Source organism: Poromitra crassiceps (genome assembly GCF_964638095.1).
Source record: "Poromitra crassiceps genome assembly, chromosome: 1".
NCBI classification, from domain to species: domain Eukaryota; kingdom Metazoa; phylum Chordata; class Actinopteri; order Beryciformes; family Melamphaidae; genus Poromitra; species Poromitra crassiceps.
This window is the reverse complement of record NC_139623.1, coordinates 45,105,066-45,121,299: the sequence shown is the minus strand read 5'-3', so window position 1 is coordinate 45,121,299 and position 16,234 is coordinate 45,105,066. Positions and strand designations below refer to the sequence as shown.

The 16,234-nt window shown below is 44.2% G+C and overlaps 1 protein-coding gene across 1 annotated transcript in view; it reads right to left on the bottom strand.

The window, feature by feature from the left end:
• Positions 1–448: 448 nt before the first annotated feature.
• Positions 449–16,234, bottom strand: part of igsf5a (immunoglobulin superfamily, member 5a) — a gene marked incomplete at both ends in the record, with an annotated part of 31,617 nt that continues 15,831 nt past the window's right edge. Inside the window, 6 exons of the mRNA XM_083645358.1 lie at positions 449–553; positions 1,445–1,509; positions 1,674–1,768; positions 1,868–1,892; positions 3,478–3,600; positions 14,896–15,189. Of these exons, the coding sequence (XP_083501484.1) occupies positions 449–553; positions 1,445–1,509; positions 1,674–1,768; positions 1,868–1,892; positions 3,478–3,600; positions 14,896–15,189 (707 nt within the window). The remainder of the gene's footprint in view (positions 554–1,444; positions 1,510–1,673; positions 1,769–1,867; positions 1,893–3,477; positions 3,601–14,895; positions 15,190–16,234) is intronic.

Here is a 16,234-nt window from a genome sequence, read left to right as displayed (position 1 = left end):
TCCCACCTTTCCGCCCAGTTGTTGAAACCAAGGCTTTTGTGTGTGTGTGTGTGTGTGTGTGTGTGTGTGTGTGTGTGTGTGTGTGTGTGTGTGTGTGTGTGTGTGTGTGTGTGTGTGTGTGTGTGTGTGTGTGTGTGTGCTTGAGTGTGTGTGTGTGTGTGTGTGTGTGTGTGTGTGTGTGTGTGTGTGTGTGTGTGTGTGTGTGTGTGTGTGTGTGTGTGTGTGTGTGTGTGTGTGTGTGTGTGTGTGTGTGTGTGTGTGTGTGCGTGTGGTTGGCTTCAGACACATCTGCACCTGCAGGCTGACCGAACAGAAGTTGGGTTTGGCAAGACTCTGCGTGACACAAGCACAGTCAGCAATAGCAAAGTTTAGGTGCTGTGCGAAAAGTTTGTGCTGGAACTCTCTCAACTTTTTCGACGCCTCGATCCCCGATCCAAACGACTTGCCCTCAAACGATGGTGACATGTCTGTGTTTCCTCACGCCAGCTCCATCCAGCACGTTGTAGGCACTGCTGTATCCATCTGCCGCCTGGTGACTATTTACATCAGGAATCTAAGAATCAAATGCAAAACAACATTGACAGCAGTGATAACATGTATGGTAGGATACTATAAACCTATATTTCACCACCCCTGCCCTCTTCGCAATATCCCAAAGCAAAGATTATAAAATAGAAACATAAACTATCGTTCCACTGAAAAGGCAATCAGCTTATTGTGAGCCGGTAATTGTTTATGAGGTACTTCATACATTACTTGGATTAGTCTAATGATCAAGTGATGAATTATGTACCATGCTTAATAAATGATACAAAAAAAGCAATTTTAAAGATAATCAATTCACAGCTGATGCAATTCTCAGGCCCGAGCTTGCTAGACATCAGTCATCACACAGCGCAAAAACGAATTTCCCCATTTATATTTGTGAGAGCTGAGGCAAATGTTTCTATAGATCATCAACCGCTCACCGCTCACCAAAGCACGTAGAAGCATATAAGCCTGGTGCATTTCAAGAAGAGTAAGTGCAAGAATAATAGTTATAAAAACCAAATTTTGTACTTATTTTTGTACTTTGTAATATTTAGAAACAGGAGAGACCGCATAACATTTCACTCGGACCAAAACGTAAAAAAAAATGCGGGTATAAATTATTAATTATATTTAGGTTTTGGTCCGAGTGAAATGTTTTATGGTCTCTCCCGATTCTAAATATAGCTGAACCGTTTGTTTTGACCAAGTAAAACAATTTTTATACGCATTTTACGAAATGTCTATGGGAAAATAAATTGCGGTAGAAAATCTCTGGTACAGTGCTGAAGCAGGAAGTGACGTTCACTTTGCCTCTCTATTGTGCATGCAATGTGGTCTCATCTTATTGTGTATATCGGCCGGCCGGCTGTGAGCAAACATCACAACCCATAGTGGATTTGGCCCCGCCCCCTACCTCAGAATGATGCGAGTGGTTTGTCTGGCTGAAGCCACTGTCATTGAATTCACTGGGAGTCACACCTATGGAGCGAGAGGAGAGATCCGCACGGAAGAGTTTCAAGAGAGAGGAAAGGTTTCCATTTCACTTGTGACACAGAATACATGTGAAGATAATGGATAATATATATAATATATAATATATTATGTATTATAATATAATAACTATGGGGGGGTTCCCTTCTTACTTGGTTGACCATCCGTCGCATATCCCAGGTTCACTTGTCCCTGTCTCTGCCCAGCTGGACTGACACCACTCATCTGGCTCTGTGTCCTCACTCTCCTGCAGCACAAATATATAAAACATTGGAATAGCACAGCATTTCTTCTGTTTTCATGTAAACAGATATAAGAACACAAATGGAGCATGTTGGCTTCCTACCTCATTTCATCTTGGTAGTTGTGTTCTGGAGTGGATCAGAAGAAGACAATGGATAAGTGATTTTCATACCTTTTCAAATGGATTGTTAACGCCATGTGGAAGGACTACACACATGATAAATCATCTTGTGAGCGGTTTGATCAGATTGATTAGCCAGTGAAATAGTGCCAGGGAGATACTGTATGTTACAAACTCGTTGCTCATGATAAACAGCAAGCTCAACTTCTCCTCCTTCCAAGAGATGACCTGTTTGAAACCCAGGGCCACGGGAAGTGGCTGTTTTGTATTGTTATTGCAATGTCAATAAATACACATATATATATATATATATATATATATATATATATATATATATATATATATATATATATATATATATATATATATATATGATTAAAACGTGTTTTATACTGCGATATTTAGGGTTTAGTTCAAGACTATGAGCAAAGCAAAGAGGGTGGAGATGTTATTTTTGGTTTGGTTTATAATAATAAGATCAGTGTTTCTGCCTGTGTTGCTGTCTGTTGTAGTGTAAAACGACCTAAAGGGAGAGAAGGTGGTGACATGAAAGTGAGTGAGAAAAGGAGAAAATACTGAATAATCACAACAGTATAATCCTAATGTTAATTTAAAATGAGATTTTCCTCTAAATATAATAATTTATATAATATATAACAAAACATCATGGGGCCGGTTGCACCAACTGGTCTTACGACTGGTCTTAAGACCTGCAGCCCTCTCCTCACATTAATTATGATCTGACGACTCACCCAGTGTTCTCTGCACCGTTTTTGTCCGTCCTAGGCGTTGTTTTGAGATCAATAGTGTCCAAGCGAGTCCTAGAATGGAGCTCCGTGGGGGCCAAGTGGCAGCGTGCTTTTCCTCCATCTAAATAGACAATTTTATTCCCGTTTTTGACACATATCGTCATAAACTGTTCCCTAAGGAACAATCAGACTGCAATTCTCCCCTTGGCTCTTTTCACCGGTAGTTACAGGCATCCCATTTTCGCCTGTCGGGTCAGTGAGACACAACTCTCGTCAGGAAAGTCTCGCGGGACTTGACGAGAGTTGTTCCTTAGCCGATTACCCATCAGCGGAGCGTCATTTGACGTCAGCACACTCTTCTAAACAGGTCGCGTGCCGCATTCCAGTGGGCATTCCCATGCTTTCACATGGACGCGCATCGCTACGACCGGCGTAGTTAAGACCAGACGTAAGCCCTGTTGGTGCAACAGGCGTAAGTCCACTCTAAAGAATGGTCTTAACTAAGACCGACGTAGGAGTTACGACCAGGCATAGTTAAGACCAGTTGGTGCAACCGGCCCCTGAATGTCCAAAAAACGTTTTAAAAAAAATTGGCGGCGCCCAAGAGTCCCTTCCTTGCAGCACCCCCTACTTAAAAAGACTTCCAGCGGCCCTGTTGAAACCAGTCTCATTCTGATCATTCTGCAGATCATCTCCTCAGTCAGAGGCCAGTAGAACAATACCACTTGTGATTTTCTTTTCTTTTCTTTCTTTGGCTTTTGTTTGCTGACGTCCCTCCTATATAGAACACTGAATTGAGAAGTTGTAGTGATATACTGATATAATGAGGACCATGGCCTTTACCTTTCTCTTTTCTACGTTTGCAGCAACAGAAGATGATGAGCAGGATGAGCAGCACCAGCAGAGCAAAGCCTCCGATGGAGCAGACCACCGCTATCAGGACGGTCCAGTCACGGGGTTTGGGGACTGGAAGGGGGGGAAACACCACATCACTTTTTCATTACTGTGAAATTATTCTCTCTCTCTCTCTCTCTCTCTCTCTCTCCCTCTCTCTCTCTCAGGGTATGAGTGCAGGTGAGTGGTTTCACATGATAAACATACAATATTAAAAATCAAATAAGTTATAACCAATGTATAATGACAGAATACAGTATTGTTGACCACAATTCAAAGCAAATGTAGGCTTTTCACCTACACTGACTAAAATTAAATAAACATATTATGCCTATACCAGCATTAACACAATGCAAAATGTTGGCCGTCTGAGTTGGTCTAGCTACGACAATTGAGAGTAGACGTTGCTGATGAGAGCGTCTGAATTCTAAACATGGAAGTATTGTATGGGGTTTTAAATTACTCTGATGGAAATTAAGGTCCCCCTCAAAAGAAAAGTGACTAATACTTATTGGTAACACTTTACAATAAGGGTACATTAATTAAGGGTTAGTTAATGCTTAATAAGCATTAATAAGCAGATGATAATAACAAGAATAATAATGCTTAATAAGCTAATGCTAATGCTAATAAACTAATGCTTAATAAGCAGAGAGCACTGTTTCACAAATAATATAGGAATTACATTAACATTGTGGGGGAAAAGCTTACATAAGACATGTATCAGTCTTCATTATTAAAGCGCACGCAAAAGCAACAAGCCTCTTTTGTTGTGAAATGGTGCAAGGTTGTTCATGTGTTGTTTTTTTACCGTTATTTATCCACCTTATTTCTAGCTGCCATGATGCCTTGTGTGAAATATGGGAGCTTCTTCCAGTGTAAATCCTCCCAGCCCCCTCCCACCATTACGTTGCTGACACAGAGCCCGTCTGCATCTGTAAACGATGTTTAAAGCTGCAGGCAAAGGGAGCCAATCACATCCAGCTTGGCCAAACATCTCGCTGATAAATATCCCGAGTTGTTCAAAGAGCAACAGGTTAGCGGATGTGATAGATAACATTATTACATTCCCTCAAATACGTCGTCAAACAAGTGTTATTTCTTTGTGACAAGCAACTTTTTTTTCTCATGGAGTTTGATGAGGAAATGCGCTGAGCACGAGCGCCGCAGGCAGACCTCGGCCAGGTATGCTACGTTAACCAGCTGCAACAATCAGTCACGTTCTAGACCGGACTGCATAATGCATAATCATTTTACAGCAGGGCATTCAAAAAAGAATGTGGATACAGGGGAAGTCTCACTGAGAGCAATCTTTTTCAGGAGCACCCTGTTCACACTCACACACACATTCATAACTGGAAGCTGACCAGTACAACCACAGTCTGATCTGCTGGCCACTGCTCAGCTCCATTGGAGCGGTTGGGGTTAAGGGCCTTGCTCAAGGGCACCTCAGTGGTGGTAATGAGGGAGGGGCAAGCGCTGCCTTCTCACTTTACCCACCCAGATTTATCCTGCCGGTCCCGGGAATTGAACCGACGACCTCCCAGTCACAAGGTCGCTTCTCTAACCTTTAGGCCATCACTGCCCATGTGTTCTATGTGGGGTTGTGGAGCTGCATCATATCTCCATCATTACACTCTGAATAGAGTGGCGGTTGACAATGGACCAAGAGGCTGTTAAGAAAACTGAGACCATCTCGGCTCATGCTCTATCTCAAACCCTCCACTTTCTAGCTCTCACAGAGACCTGGATCATTCCTGAAAACACTGCTACTCCTGCAGCGCTCTCCGCTGCCTATTCATTCTCGCACACCCCTAGAGCCTCTGGCCATGGCGGAGGCACTGGTATCCTCATCTCTCCCAAATGGACCTACACTGCCACCTCTCTCTCTCATCTGTCTATCTCATCTTTTGAGTCCCATGCAGTTGCCGTATCCCTACCCATCAAGCTCAACATTGTGGTAATCTACCGCCCGCCTGGTCCGCTTGGTCACTTTCTGGACGAGCTGGACACCCTCCTCTCCGTCTTTCCTGAGGATGGTACTCCACTCATCCTTCTGGGAGACTTCAACATCCAGCCAGTAACCTTACAATCTCTGTCTTTCCTTAACTTCTTCTCATCCTTTGACCTTTACCTCTCTCAATCTCCTCCTACTCACAAAGCAGGGAATGTGCTTGACCTGGTCTTCACCAGATCCTGCTCCACCTCTAATCTCACTGTGACTCCTCTTCCTGTATCTGACCACCACTTTATCACCTTCTCCCTTCCCATCCCCCTCCCCTCCTCCCACCCATCTCCCCCTCACTCTACCACCACCCGACGCAACCTAAAAACTCTCTCACCTGACTCCCTCTCTTCTACCGTCCTCTCCCTACTTCCCCCTGCCGAGCAATTTGCTCTCCTGTCCACCGACGAGGCTTCCACTACTCTTCTCTCCTCTCTCTCCTCCGCTCTTGATTCTCTTTGCCCACTCACCACTAAGCCTGCCCGATCTTCTCCCCCTTCTCCTTGGCTGACTGAATCTCTGCGAACTTATCGAACTGAGCTTCGGGCAGCTGAGAGAAAATGGAGAAAATCACATCTCCCTGAAGATCTCTCTTCCTACCACCTTATCCACTCAAACTTCACTGATGCTGTCTCTAAAGCAAAAACCTCCTTCTTCATCTCTGAAATCCAGTCCTCTGCATCCAATCCCAGTAAACTGTTCACCACCTTCTCCTCAACCCTCCCTCCCCTCCCCCTCCCTCCTCCCTCTCTGCTGATGATTTTGTAACCTTCTTTACTAAAAAGGTGGATGACATCAGCTCCTCCTTCCATCCTCCAGCCACCCTCACTAACACTCCCGACTCCAATCCTGCTCCTCGGCCCCCTGTCCCTGGATTTCCTTCCTTCTCTCCTCTCTCTCCTGATGAAGTGCTTAAACTCATCAGCTCAAACCGAGCCACTTACTGCCCCCTCGATCCTATCCCTTCCTCTCTCCTCCAAACCATCTCACCTAACATATCTCCCTTCCTCACTACCTTCATTAACTCCTCTCTGTCCTCTGGTCTTGTCCCGCCTGCTCTAAAGACTGCAAGAGTCAAGCCTCTGCTTAAGAAACAATCCCTTGACCCTACTGCTATTCACAACTACAGACCTGTCTCTCTTCTCTCATTCCTTTCCAAAACCCTCGAACGATCAGCGTCCGAACAACTTTCTCTCTATCTCTCCCAAAATGACCTCCTGGACCCTCTGCAGTCCGGTTTCAAGGCCTCTCACTCCACTGAGACAGCTCTTCTTGCTGTCACAGAGGCCCTTCACACTGCTAAGGCCTCATCCCTCTCTTCTGTTCTTGTCCTCCTTGACCTGTCTGCTGCCTTTGATACAGTCAACCACCAAATCCTTCTTTCCACTCTGTCTGACCTCGGCATTTCAGGCTCTGCACTCTCCTGGTTTGCTTCCTACCTCTCGAACCGCTCATACCAGGTCTCATGGAGAGGGTCCCTCTCCAGATCCTGTCCTCTTACCACCGGTGTCCCCCAGGGCTCAGTCCTGGGCCCCTTACTTTTCCTTCTCTATATCAGATCTCTTGCCTATGTGATCTCTTCTCATGGCTTTTCTTATCACTGCTATGCTGATGACACCCAGCTTTTCCTTTCCTTCCCCCCCTCTGACACTCAAATCGAGGCTCGCATCTCTGCATGCCTCAAAGACATTGGCGACTGGATGTCTGCCCACCACCTCAAGCTCAACCTTGGTAAGACCGAGCTACTCTTCCTCCCAGGAAAAGACTGCCCTCTCGCAGATCTCTCCATCTCCATTGACAACACCACTGTACTTCCCTCCCAAACAGCTAAGAACCTTGGGGTGATCCTGGACAACCAGCTGTCTTGCTCTGCCAACATAGCTGCTACAGCGCGCTCCTGTAGGTTCTCTCTCTACAACATCCGCAAAATCCGTCCCTTTCTCACAAGAGAAGCGACTCAACTCCTGGTCCAGTCTCTTGTCTCCTCCCGCCTGGACTACTGCAACGTGCTCCTGGCCGGCCTACCTGCCACCGACATCCGACCGCTTCAGCTCATTCAGAACGCTGCAGCCCGTCTGATATTCAACCAACCCAAATTCTCTCACGTCACTCCCCTCTTCCAGGAGCTCCACTGGCTTCCCATCTCGGCCCGCATCAAATTCAAGACACTGGTACTGGCCTACAGGGCAGTACACCAGTCAGCTCCCCGGTACCTGCAATCCATGGTCAGGTTCCAAACCTCTCACCGCTCCCTTCGCTCCTCCACCAGTGCAGGTCGCCTCGCCCCTCCTTCGCTACGGGGGCTCAAAAGTCGCTCATCCCGATCTCGACTCTTCTCGTCCCTGGCACCTCAATGGTGGAACGAGCTTCCACCTTCGGTCAGGACTGCTGAATCACTGCCGATCTTTCGGAAAAGACTAAAGACACACCTTTTCAGGCTCCATCTGGGCCCTTCTTGATCTAACTTCGTTCTCTCTCTTTCTTAAAAAAAAAAAAAAAAAAAAAAAAAACTAACCAACCTTGTACCACTAACCTAAACTTGTACCACTGTTCCTTCAGAAGTTGTAGTTGTCATAGACTGTGCTCCATAGTTGAGTGTTCTATTGCTGACAAAAAAATGTGTTATTGTAAGTTGCTTTGGATAAAAGCGTCTGCCAAATGACGTAATGTAATGTAATGTAATGTAAGAGGTAGTTAACTAAGTATCCAACGTGTTAAAATATATTGACAAAAACAATGTTTTCGATAATCCAGCTGCCTCTGAGGCCATTTAACCCCTCATGTGTCTTGCATCTGTGGGGTGTACCACGAAGCAAGATTAGTGGCTTAGCGAGGTAACTTCAGGTTTAACCCTAGGTTTGCCGTACCACCATAACTGCGGGAAGATATAGATAGATAGATAGATTTATTTGATGATCCGTTAAAAAAAAGAAGCCATACATTAAATGTATATGCAATTCTAAAAAAAAGGCATCAAGGATAACACAGGAAGTACATAAAAACTTGATTCCGTTGTGGTCCTTGCTCTTAGACATACAGTACATTAAATATACAGACATTGCACCACACATACTGTAGTTTCATAATATCTGGCTATCTAGTACTAAAACATTACAGCATAACAAAAGAAGACTAATTAATACAACACGCCATTTCTGCCTAGTCCCTTACTCAGGAACCCTATCTAGCAGCCACCTCTTAAGTTTAACTTTAAAGGTGTTTTGACTTGAGGCCTTTTGTTTACTACCCTTTGTCAGCCCGCTGTACCATGCCAAAGAGCCATAATCAAGGTGAGGCTGCACAAGGCTGTTTGCTAATAGCCTAATGCTGTCTCTGTCTAAGAGATTGGCCTTCCTTGCTAACAATCTGGTTCTTGCATTAACTTTCCCCACTACCTGGAGAGCCATTTCTTCACCTCCAAGACTGTTATCTAATATGCAGCCCAGATATTTTACTGACGTTTTGGCTTTTATAACCTGCAAGCCTAGCTCAACTCTGAGTTCAGGGGTCCTCCTAAGCCTGGGTTTAGATCCAGATAGGATGGATTCAGTTTTGCCCAAGTGTAAGGAAAGTCTGTTGTCAGACATCCAAGTGCTAACTTTAGAGAGCTCCTCCCCTAGCTGACCTTGTAAAGTGTCAAGTACGGGTGCTGCAGGTGGGCCAGCACCCTCTGCTGGCAGGACCCAAACAATATTTTGCCTTGTGAGTCTGTGGCCACGAGCCTGCAGCACCGCAAAGCGAATGCACTGGGTGCCCTTGAGTGCACTAATGTGCTTGGAAAGAACATAGAAGAAGTGTGAGATGATGCAGTGGTGGATAGAATGCTACAAACTGTAGCCAACACAGCAGGACTGAAAATGCCAGCTGAGCCCAGGGTGACAAAGACCCCAGCCCGTTATCGCACACAGTACAGAGCCAGAACAGAGCCAGGGAGAAGTTGAGCAACAGTCATGGAGACGTGAGTTTTATGAGGCAGTGGACTTGGTTACATGGGAAATAAAGAGGAGATTCGACCAAGAAGGCATGAAAACAGCAGCTCTCAGAGAGAAGGTGGTTATTAAAACTGCCCCCGTGCAGCATACATCTGTGATTGTGCAATGAAGAAGGGAATCTCTTGCGCTTCAGCTCCCCCGCAGAGGGAGGACGGTGCTTCTCAGAACAGGAGGATATCACAGCAAAGGAAGAATCTGGAGCACACGGGTCACTGGTGAGAAGGTTTCTTTTTTAATAGGCTAAGTGCACCAACGTTTCGACGCAACGCGTCTTCATCAGGATCTGTGATTGTGCCTTGCTGCTTTTCATGCTGCATTTTTCTGGCTACCGTAAATTCCGGACTATAAGCCGCGGCTTTTTCCCCGTTTTTTGGGCTTTTTTGGCCCCTGCGGCTTATAGTCCGGTGCGGCTTATCTATGGATTTTTTCCAAAAAAAAGAAAAGAAAAATCTCTCTTTTTTAGCACTCTTTCTAACTATAAATCCACTTCTGTTTTAATTTCCTCTCTTGCCCTCTTTTCACCACACCGCGGACACTGTGTGCATTGTAAAAAAAAACACAGGTGGTGTTGTGTTATGTTGTTTTGTTGAAATGTTAATAAATGGGAGCTTCCTCAAACAGCCATCTCTTTCCCGACAATCCCCTCTGTGCATGAACCCTTACATATGGTAATTAAACATTAAAACACACAAAAAAAAAAAAAAAAAAACATTAAAACACCCGCGGCTTATAGTCCGGGGCTTATAGTCCGGTGCGGCTTATATATGTAAAAAACAGTCAACTTTGCAGGTGCGGCTTATACTCCGGTGCGGCTTATAGTGCGGAATTTACGGTATATGTGCGCGCTTCACTTTCTTCTACGTCGTTGATTGTTTACTGTTGCCATGGTGATTAGCTCCATGCTGCACTGCTCAGCTGTATACACTAGTTGCTCACTGTCATTCCTGCTTGTTCATTCGTGCTCCCCTCCCTCTTTTTTTCTCAGCCCCCCCCCCCAGTATACATGACTTCCCGCGGCTATGAGTACCACGACGCTAGTTAACTTCTTACTGAGATAGATCACCATAGCAACTTATGCTCTACTACGGCTAACCTGCTTTGTAGCAGGTTAAGTTCAGAGGATAAGATCAAAACCCATGAAAGACCCACCTGCTTACCAATCTGCTCTCTGGAAACAGCGAGTCACCATTCATATGGTCCCCATATGAAAAATACATTGCATTCAAATGAAAAAGAAAAGAAACAAGGCCAGGTCGAAACCTGGCATAGCCCCGGTGCATGGTATCGTCACGCATTTTTTCCAAAGGTGGGTTGTATCATTTTAGATAGTTATTGTCATGCTAATGCCTGTGCAAGTGGTCATTTTTCTGATCAGTTTGTTTTTAAGTACTTATTTGACATATAAAAAGGGATGATTGACAGCTGTGGCAGCCAGTCTCAAGCCATCATCTACAGGCTACAGGCTCTTCACCTTATAGATCTGTTTTAGATAGAGAAGACACTGCTTGGTAAAACAAAAGGAAGACACTGCTTGATCTGTCTACCAGACTGTATATCGATGGACCGCAATAAAAAGGACATTGTTTTGAGAAAGCTGCGCGAAGTTGGTTGGGGACTTAAGTAAGTTCAGAAAATAATGTGTTTTATTAGTTACTCCAGCTACGTTATCGTTTATTTTAATACACAATGGTTTTAATGGAAGCAGACTAGCATTAACCGCTTGTCTGTTTTGCCGGTTTTTGTCGGCTTCATATTACTCTAACCTAACAACCGATAACGATAGCTGGAATAACACAATAATAGACACATATTTTCAGAACTTACCAGGTTTTCCAACTACCTGCATATGCCAGGAAATGTGTTTTATAATGTTAACTCCCGGGTCTAACCATAACATGGGGCCTACACAAGTGTACACAACAACCAGCCAATAGCTAATCGCTAACGCGTTAGCGTTAGCTTACAGACACTGGAGGTTTTATTTTTGGTATTAAAGCAATAAACGTTTTTATATAGATATCTCAGGGAAGTGCTTTGACTGTGGGGATGTTCGTTCAATCTTCACAAGCTCCTCTCTTAGCTGGATATACAGAGAAGAGACCAGGCAGGCTGGCTAACATTGTGTAAAACAGAAGGAACACACTGCTTTATCTGTCTACCAGACTGTATATCGATGGACCGCGTTAGCTAGCTAATTAGCCATGTTAGCTGCCTCAGTAGGTAACGTTAGCCTATAGAGAGTATTTATCGGACGTTTATGTTAGCTACTCCTCAAACCTGCGGGTGGAAATGGTTTATGCGATGCGATGTATGTTGAAGCAAGACAACGTTTTAATGTACCTTGAATTTGACAAATTACGACGGGTCGTGCTCACGCAGATCTAAGCCCTGGCCATCCTAGGCTCAACGCGAGACTCATCAGTCATTCGGATGAGTCTTGCGTTGAGGCTATGGCCATCTGTATTTTTACAAACGCCGAAATATTCCCATACAGCCAACGTTTTTAGATGGGGGAAAGTTCAGGGGGGTCCTTGCGTTCTCCTGCTTTATCACACACGCGGTTGTAAACACACAGGGACAGCTCCTCTCTACTGTGCGTCTGGCATGCAGCAAGGGGGAGGGGCCGCGTAAGCTGCATTCTGCAAAGCGACCTGGGCACGTTGTTTTGGGGAAACAGCTGATACCGTGAGGAAGGTATGACGGCAAATCTTAGTGGGGCAGCGGCGCCCTCTAGTGGCCGGCCGCCATTTAGTCGCCAAAAACGGTGCATAATAGTCTTGGCGACATGCGGGAATGTAAGGCCCCTGGTGCATTACCAGCACCGGGGCCAAAAAACGTGGATCCTGTTGAATTAATCGAGGACTGAAGCCTTGCACTTGTTGCAGGCTACATTTAAATTAAGCCCTACTTACCACTTTGGAATATGTTTTTATATATTAATTTGTGTGCTCTCAAGTAGATACGTTGTTTGACCCCGCCGATTGATTGCAGCTGAATGGTGAGTGGAGAAATATCACTAAACCGGCATAAAAAGGTTACATAAACGTCACGGTGCCATGTGTGCAACGGAGCTGAGGCTGATGTTGGGTTGGACATGGTCATACATGTCAGAATAGCCTACTACTACTGTATCTAAGCAATTTAATATGGGATCGCCTGCACACAGATGATTCATATCTAGGCTACTCTTGCATTTTGCAGCTGCAACTGTGTTGCTTTTGGCCTGTATGATGTGATTGAACTTCATATTATTTCCAGCATAGTCATTGTATGAAATATGGAGATATGCGACTCTGCTGCCAATAGCCTATATGTGACCACAAAATAGGCTATTTTTTATAGATGAAATTATATGCCCGCACGTACCGTGTCGATTCACTTCAGCAGCCTTTTTTAATTTTATTATAATCATGTTTTTATTGATAACCTATTATCCTATAGGAATTATTCCATCAGTGCGACCAAACACATGAGATCATTATTATTCATTGGGTCTAAATGGTCTAAAAACGCCTACGGATTTTGGAAATAGACATGCAGGTTATATTGAGTTTATTGAGAGGGTGAATTGAGCTGCTGTCGATAGCCTACCTGGAGGCAGAAACCGCTCTTCAAAGAAATTACTGATGTGAATAAAAGTGGTAACTTTAGACAGTCATTTGGGAACAGACTAATAATATCCAACGCGGATTTTGATTCTGACATAGGCTTCACGATTTGCGCTTTGAATGAATGAGGAAATAGGCGTGTCTGGCGCTGTAGAAGCTGGAGCAGTCCATATTGCATTGTGATTGGCAGTTGTTAAAAACCACGCCTCTTTTGCGGGCATGAGCTCCTGTGCACGGGCATTTTCATTCGCACAAGCTTTCAGCTTGATTAGAAAAACCTGGTTCCACTTAATGAGTGGCGAGCTACCTTCGTAGTACGACTTAACTAGAATCCAGCTAGATGGCAATTATCTGGTTTAGCCAAACCAGATCAAGGGACAGATCCTGGATCTTCTTATACAACATTCGTGGTATAGCCTACTGGAATGTGTCTAGAATCTATATGGTTTAGCTGGATTACTTTTACACCTGACATATTGAAATTGGATTTAAATTAAGGCAGATTTCCACAGAACTCTAGCCTGGTAAAAAAAAAAAAACAGTCCTGATCACAGGATCTCACATTCTGCCTTGGATGCGTCTGGACTTTGATTTCAGTGGGCAGGAGTACTTCCCTTGACAGACAATTCCTTCAGCCAATCAACGTCGCCAAATTAAATCCAAATCCAGTTGGAAGAACGGCAAAAACTTCTTTTCTGCCTAGAAACTCCCCAGGTGCATGCACTTGTTCTTGTTTAATTGTTGTTATTGAGTCTATTAATAACTGCACCTTTGGCTGTGTTCACTCTACTACGTTAACGTTAGCGCTCGTTGCTTCGGGAGACTATCCCTGATTGGCTCGGTTACATTGTAATTTCAGGAAGTGGATGTGGGCGGCTGGAAGTCCAGACTGATCTGTGGAGTGAAAGAGGATGTGGGGTCCTGTGGTCAGAATGGTTTTAACCAGGGTAGCAGAAGTCACCTCCCCCTCAGAAAATACTATACAAGAGTTTACTTCTCTTGGCTCTTCCCCATCTGTATTTTTAATAATCCATTTTTGATTAAGTATGTTTCTATCCTAGCTGCCTGCTCCCTGTTTGATTTATGTGCGCTTCCTGCTTGGATCCTAACACTCAAGCCGTGGTTTGGATGATTGGATCTTCAGGCCATCTTGCTTGCATTTACCTGTATTCACCTAAAATAATCTTATTTTATCGTATTACAATCCAATCGCCCAGAAGAAGAAAAAATCACCCAGGATGCATCTTAATGCCAGGTGTGAAGAGAGGTTCATAATTTGTTTATGGATTTTCAGTCATTGCATGGACACAGACTTACAATAGACACATTGATGGAATAGAGATGTTTAAAAAATAAATGACCTGTCATGGTAGATCACTCCAACACATGATGGATGGTGTCATGTGCATGGGCCAAGACATAATTTACTATGGCTAAATGTACCTAGCCTTCACCCCTTATGTGTCAAGAAAGATTTGAAGAACATTTGCTTATTAGTTATTAACCACAACACATTGGGTTTATGTGTGATTTGGATTTTGATCTTTGTTTGCTTTCCACAAAGGAATAGGGGTTAAAAATTAAATGTTCTCAAAGGGCAACAAATACACATGGTCCATTATCTTTATGAACAGAAATCCCCTTTCAGTAGCCTACGCACAGGCACATGAACCATCTCCATGCTATACCTTTTGGCAAATTTGGCTGGAGGTTGGCTTTGTGCTAGATGCATAGAGAGCAAAAAAATGTAAGACCTTCTTACCGACCACCAGGTGCACAGAGTTGGACTGTGGGCTTGTCATGGCCGGGACAGTGGCCTGGCACACCACTGTGGTATTACTGACTGCCTGGAATCTCAGGACACTGGTGGAGTTGAACCGATCTCCATGAGCCGCGGTGGTGTTAGTGTTGTACAAGAGGCTGTTCACAGCTTCCCCGTTTTGGGTCCAGCTGACTGTAGGCTCGGGGAACCAAGCGGTTGTCACACACTGGAACTCCACCTGCTGGTCCTGGACCGCCGTCACGTTCCCACCCAGGATGTCTACTGTACCGCTCTCTGGATTAGAGTGGGCAGAGAAATGGAGGGGAGGGGAGAGAAGGGTTGGTGAAGTAAGTAGGGGTGTCACAATATATCGTCCCACGAAATTTCGCGATAGTAAAACGTCACGATATGTATCGTTGAGATGAAATCTCATATCGTGCAAAAAAAAAAAAAAAAAAAAAATTTTTTTTTTTTTTTTTTCAAAAAATAGACAAAGAAACGTCTTTGTTTGTTGAAGTTCAATGTGTGGAAAGTAGTTCAGTTGAACAAGTCTCTGAAGAGACACATGAGAAGTTATACAGGAGAGAAACCATTCAATTGAGTTTCTGGCAAAACTGTTAACTTGACAGGAAAAACTGAAGATGCATAAAAAATAGACTAAGAAAAGTCTTGTTGTTTGAGTTTGAAGAAAAACTGAAGATGCATAATGAGAATTTATACTGCTGAGAAACCTTTTAGTTCAAAGTAAATCTAAGTGACGGTGTAACTCATTCTATTTCAAGATAAGTCTTATCTCCAATCTCATGTTTTTTCTAGTTGTTATTGTAATAACAATTTCCCACAACAGCATGTTTTGTATTTGTGCATTTCAAATAAAATACTACTTTTCCAGTCATATATTGTCATTATTCAAGTTTAAAAAAATATTGTTAAAATCGTATCGTATCGTATCGTTATCGTGAACCCAGTATCGTGATACGTATCGTATCGTGAACTGAGTGTATCGTGACACCCCTAGAAGTAAGGCATTCTTGAGAATAGGATGGTGAGTCAAAACCATAGACTGTAAATATAGTGGACAGAACGATCACATTGAATGTCTCCTCCCTGGCGGAGTTCAAGCCATAAACCAATTGGACGTTGCCATCTTGGTTTTAGTCCGAAGGTGGGGGTTGAGAGGGTGGAGCTAGGAGGGGCGTGAGATGAGCACCGAGGGGTTCCTCTGCCTTTCCGAAGCCCTGCCACTCCGAACGTTAACTTCCATTATTCGGACTGGCGGTCGTTCACCTTAGAAGCCGCAATGCCGACCTTAGGTTTAGGCGTGGGGGTGGGAGAGGTT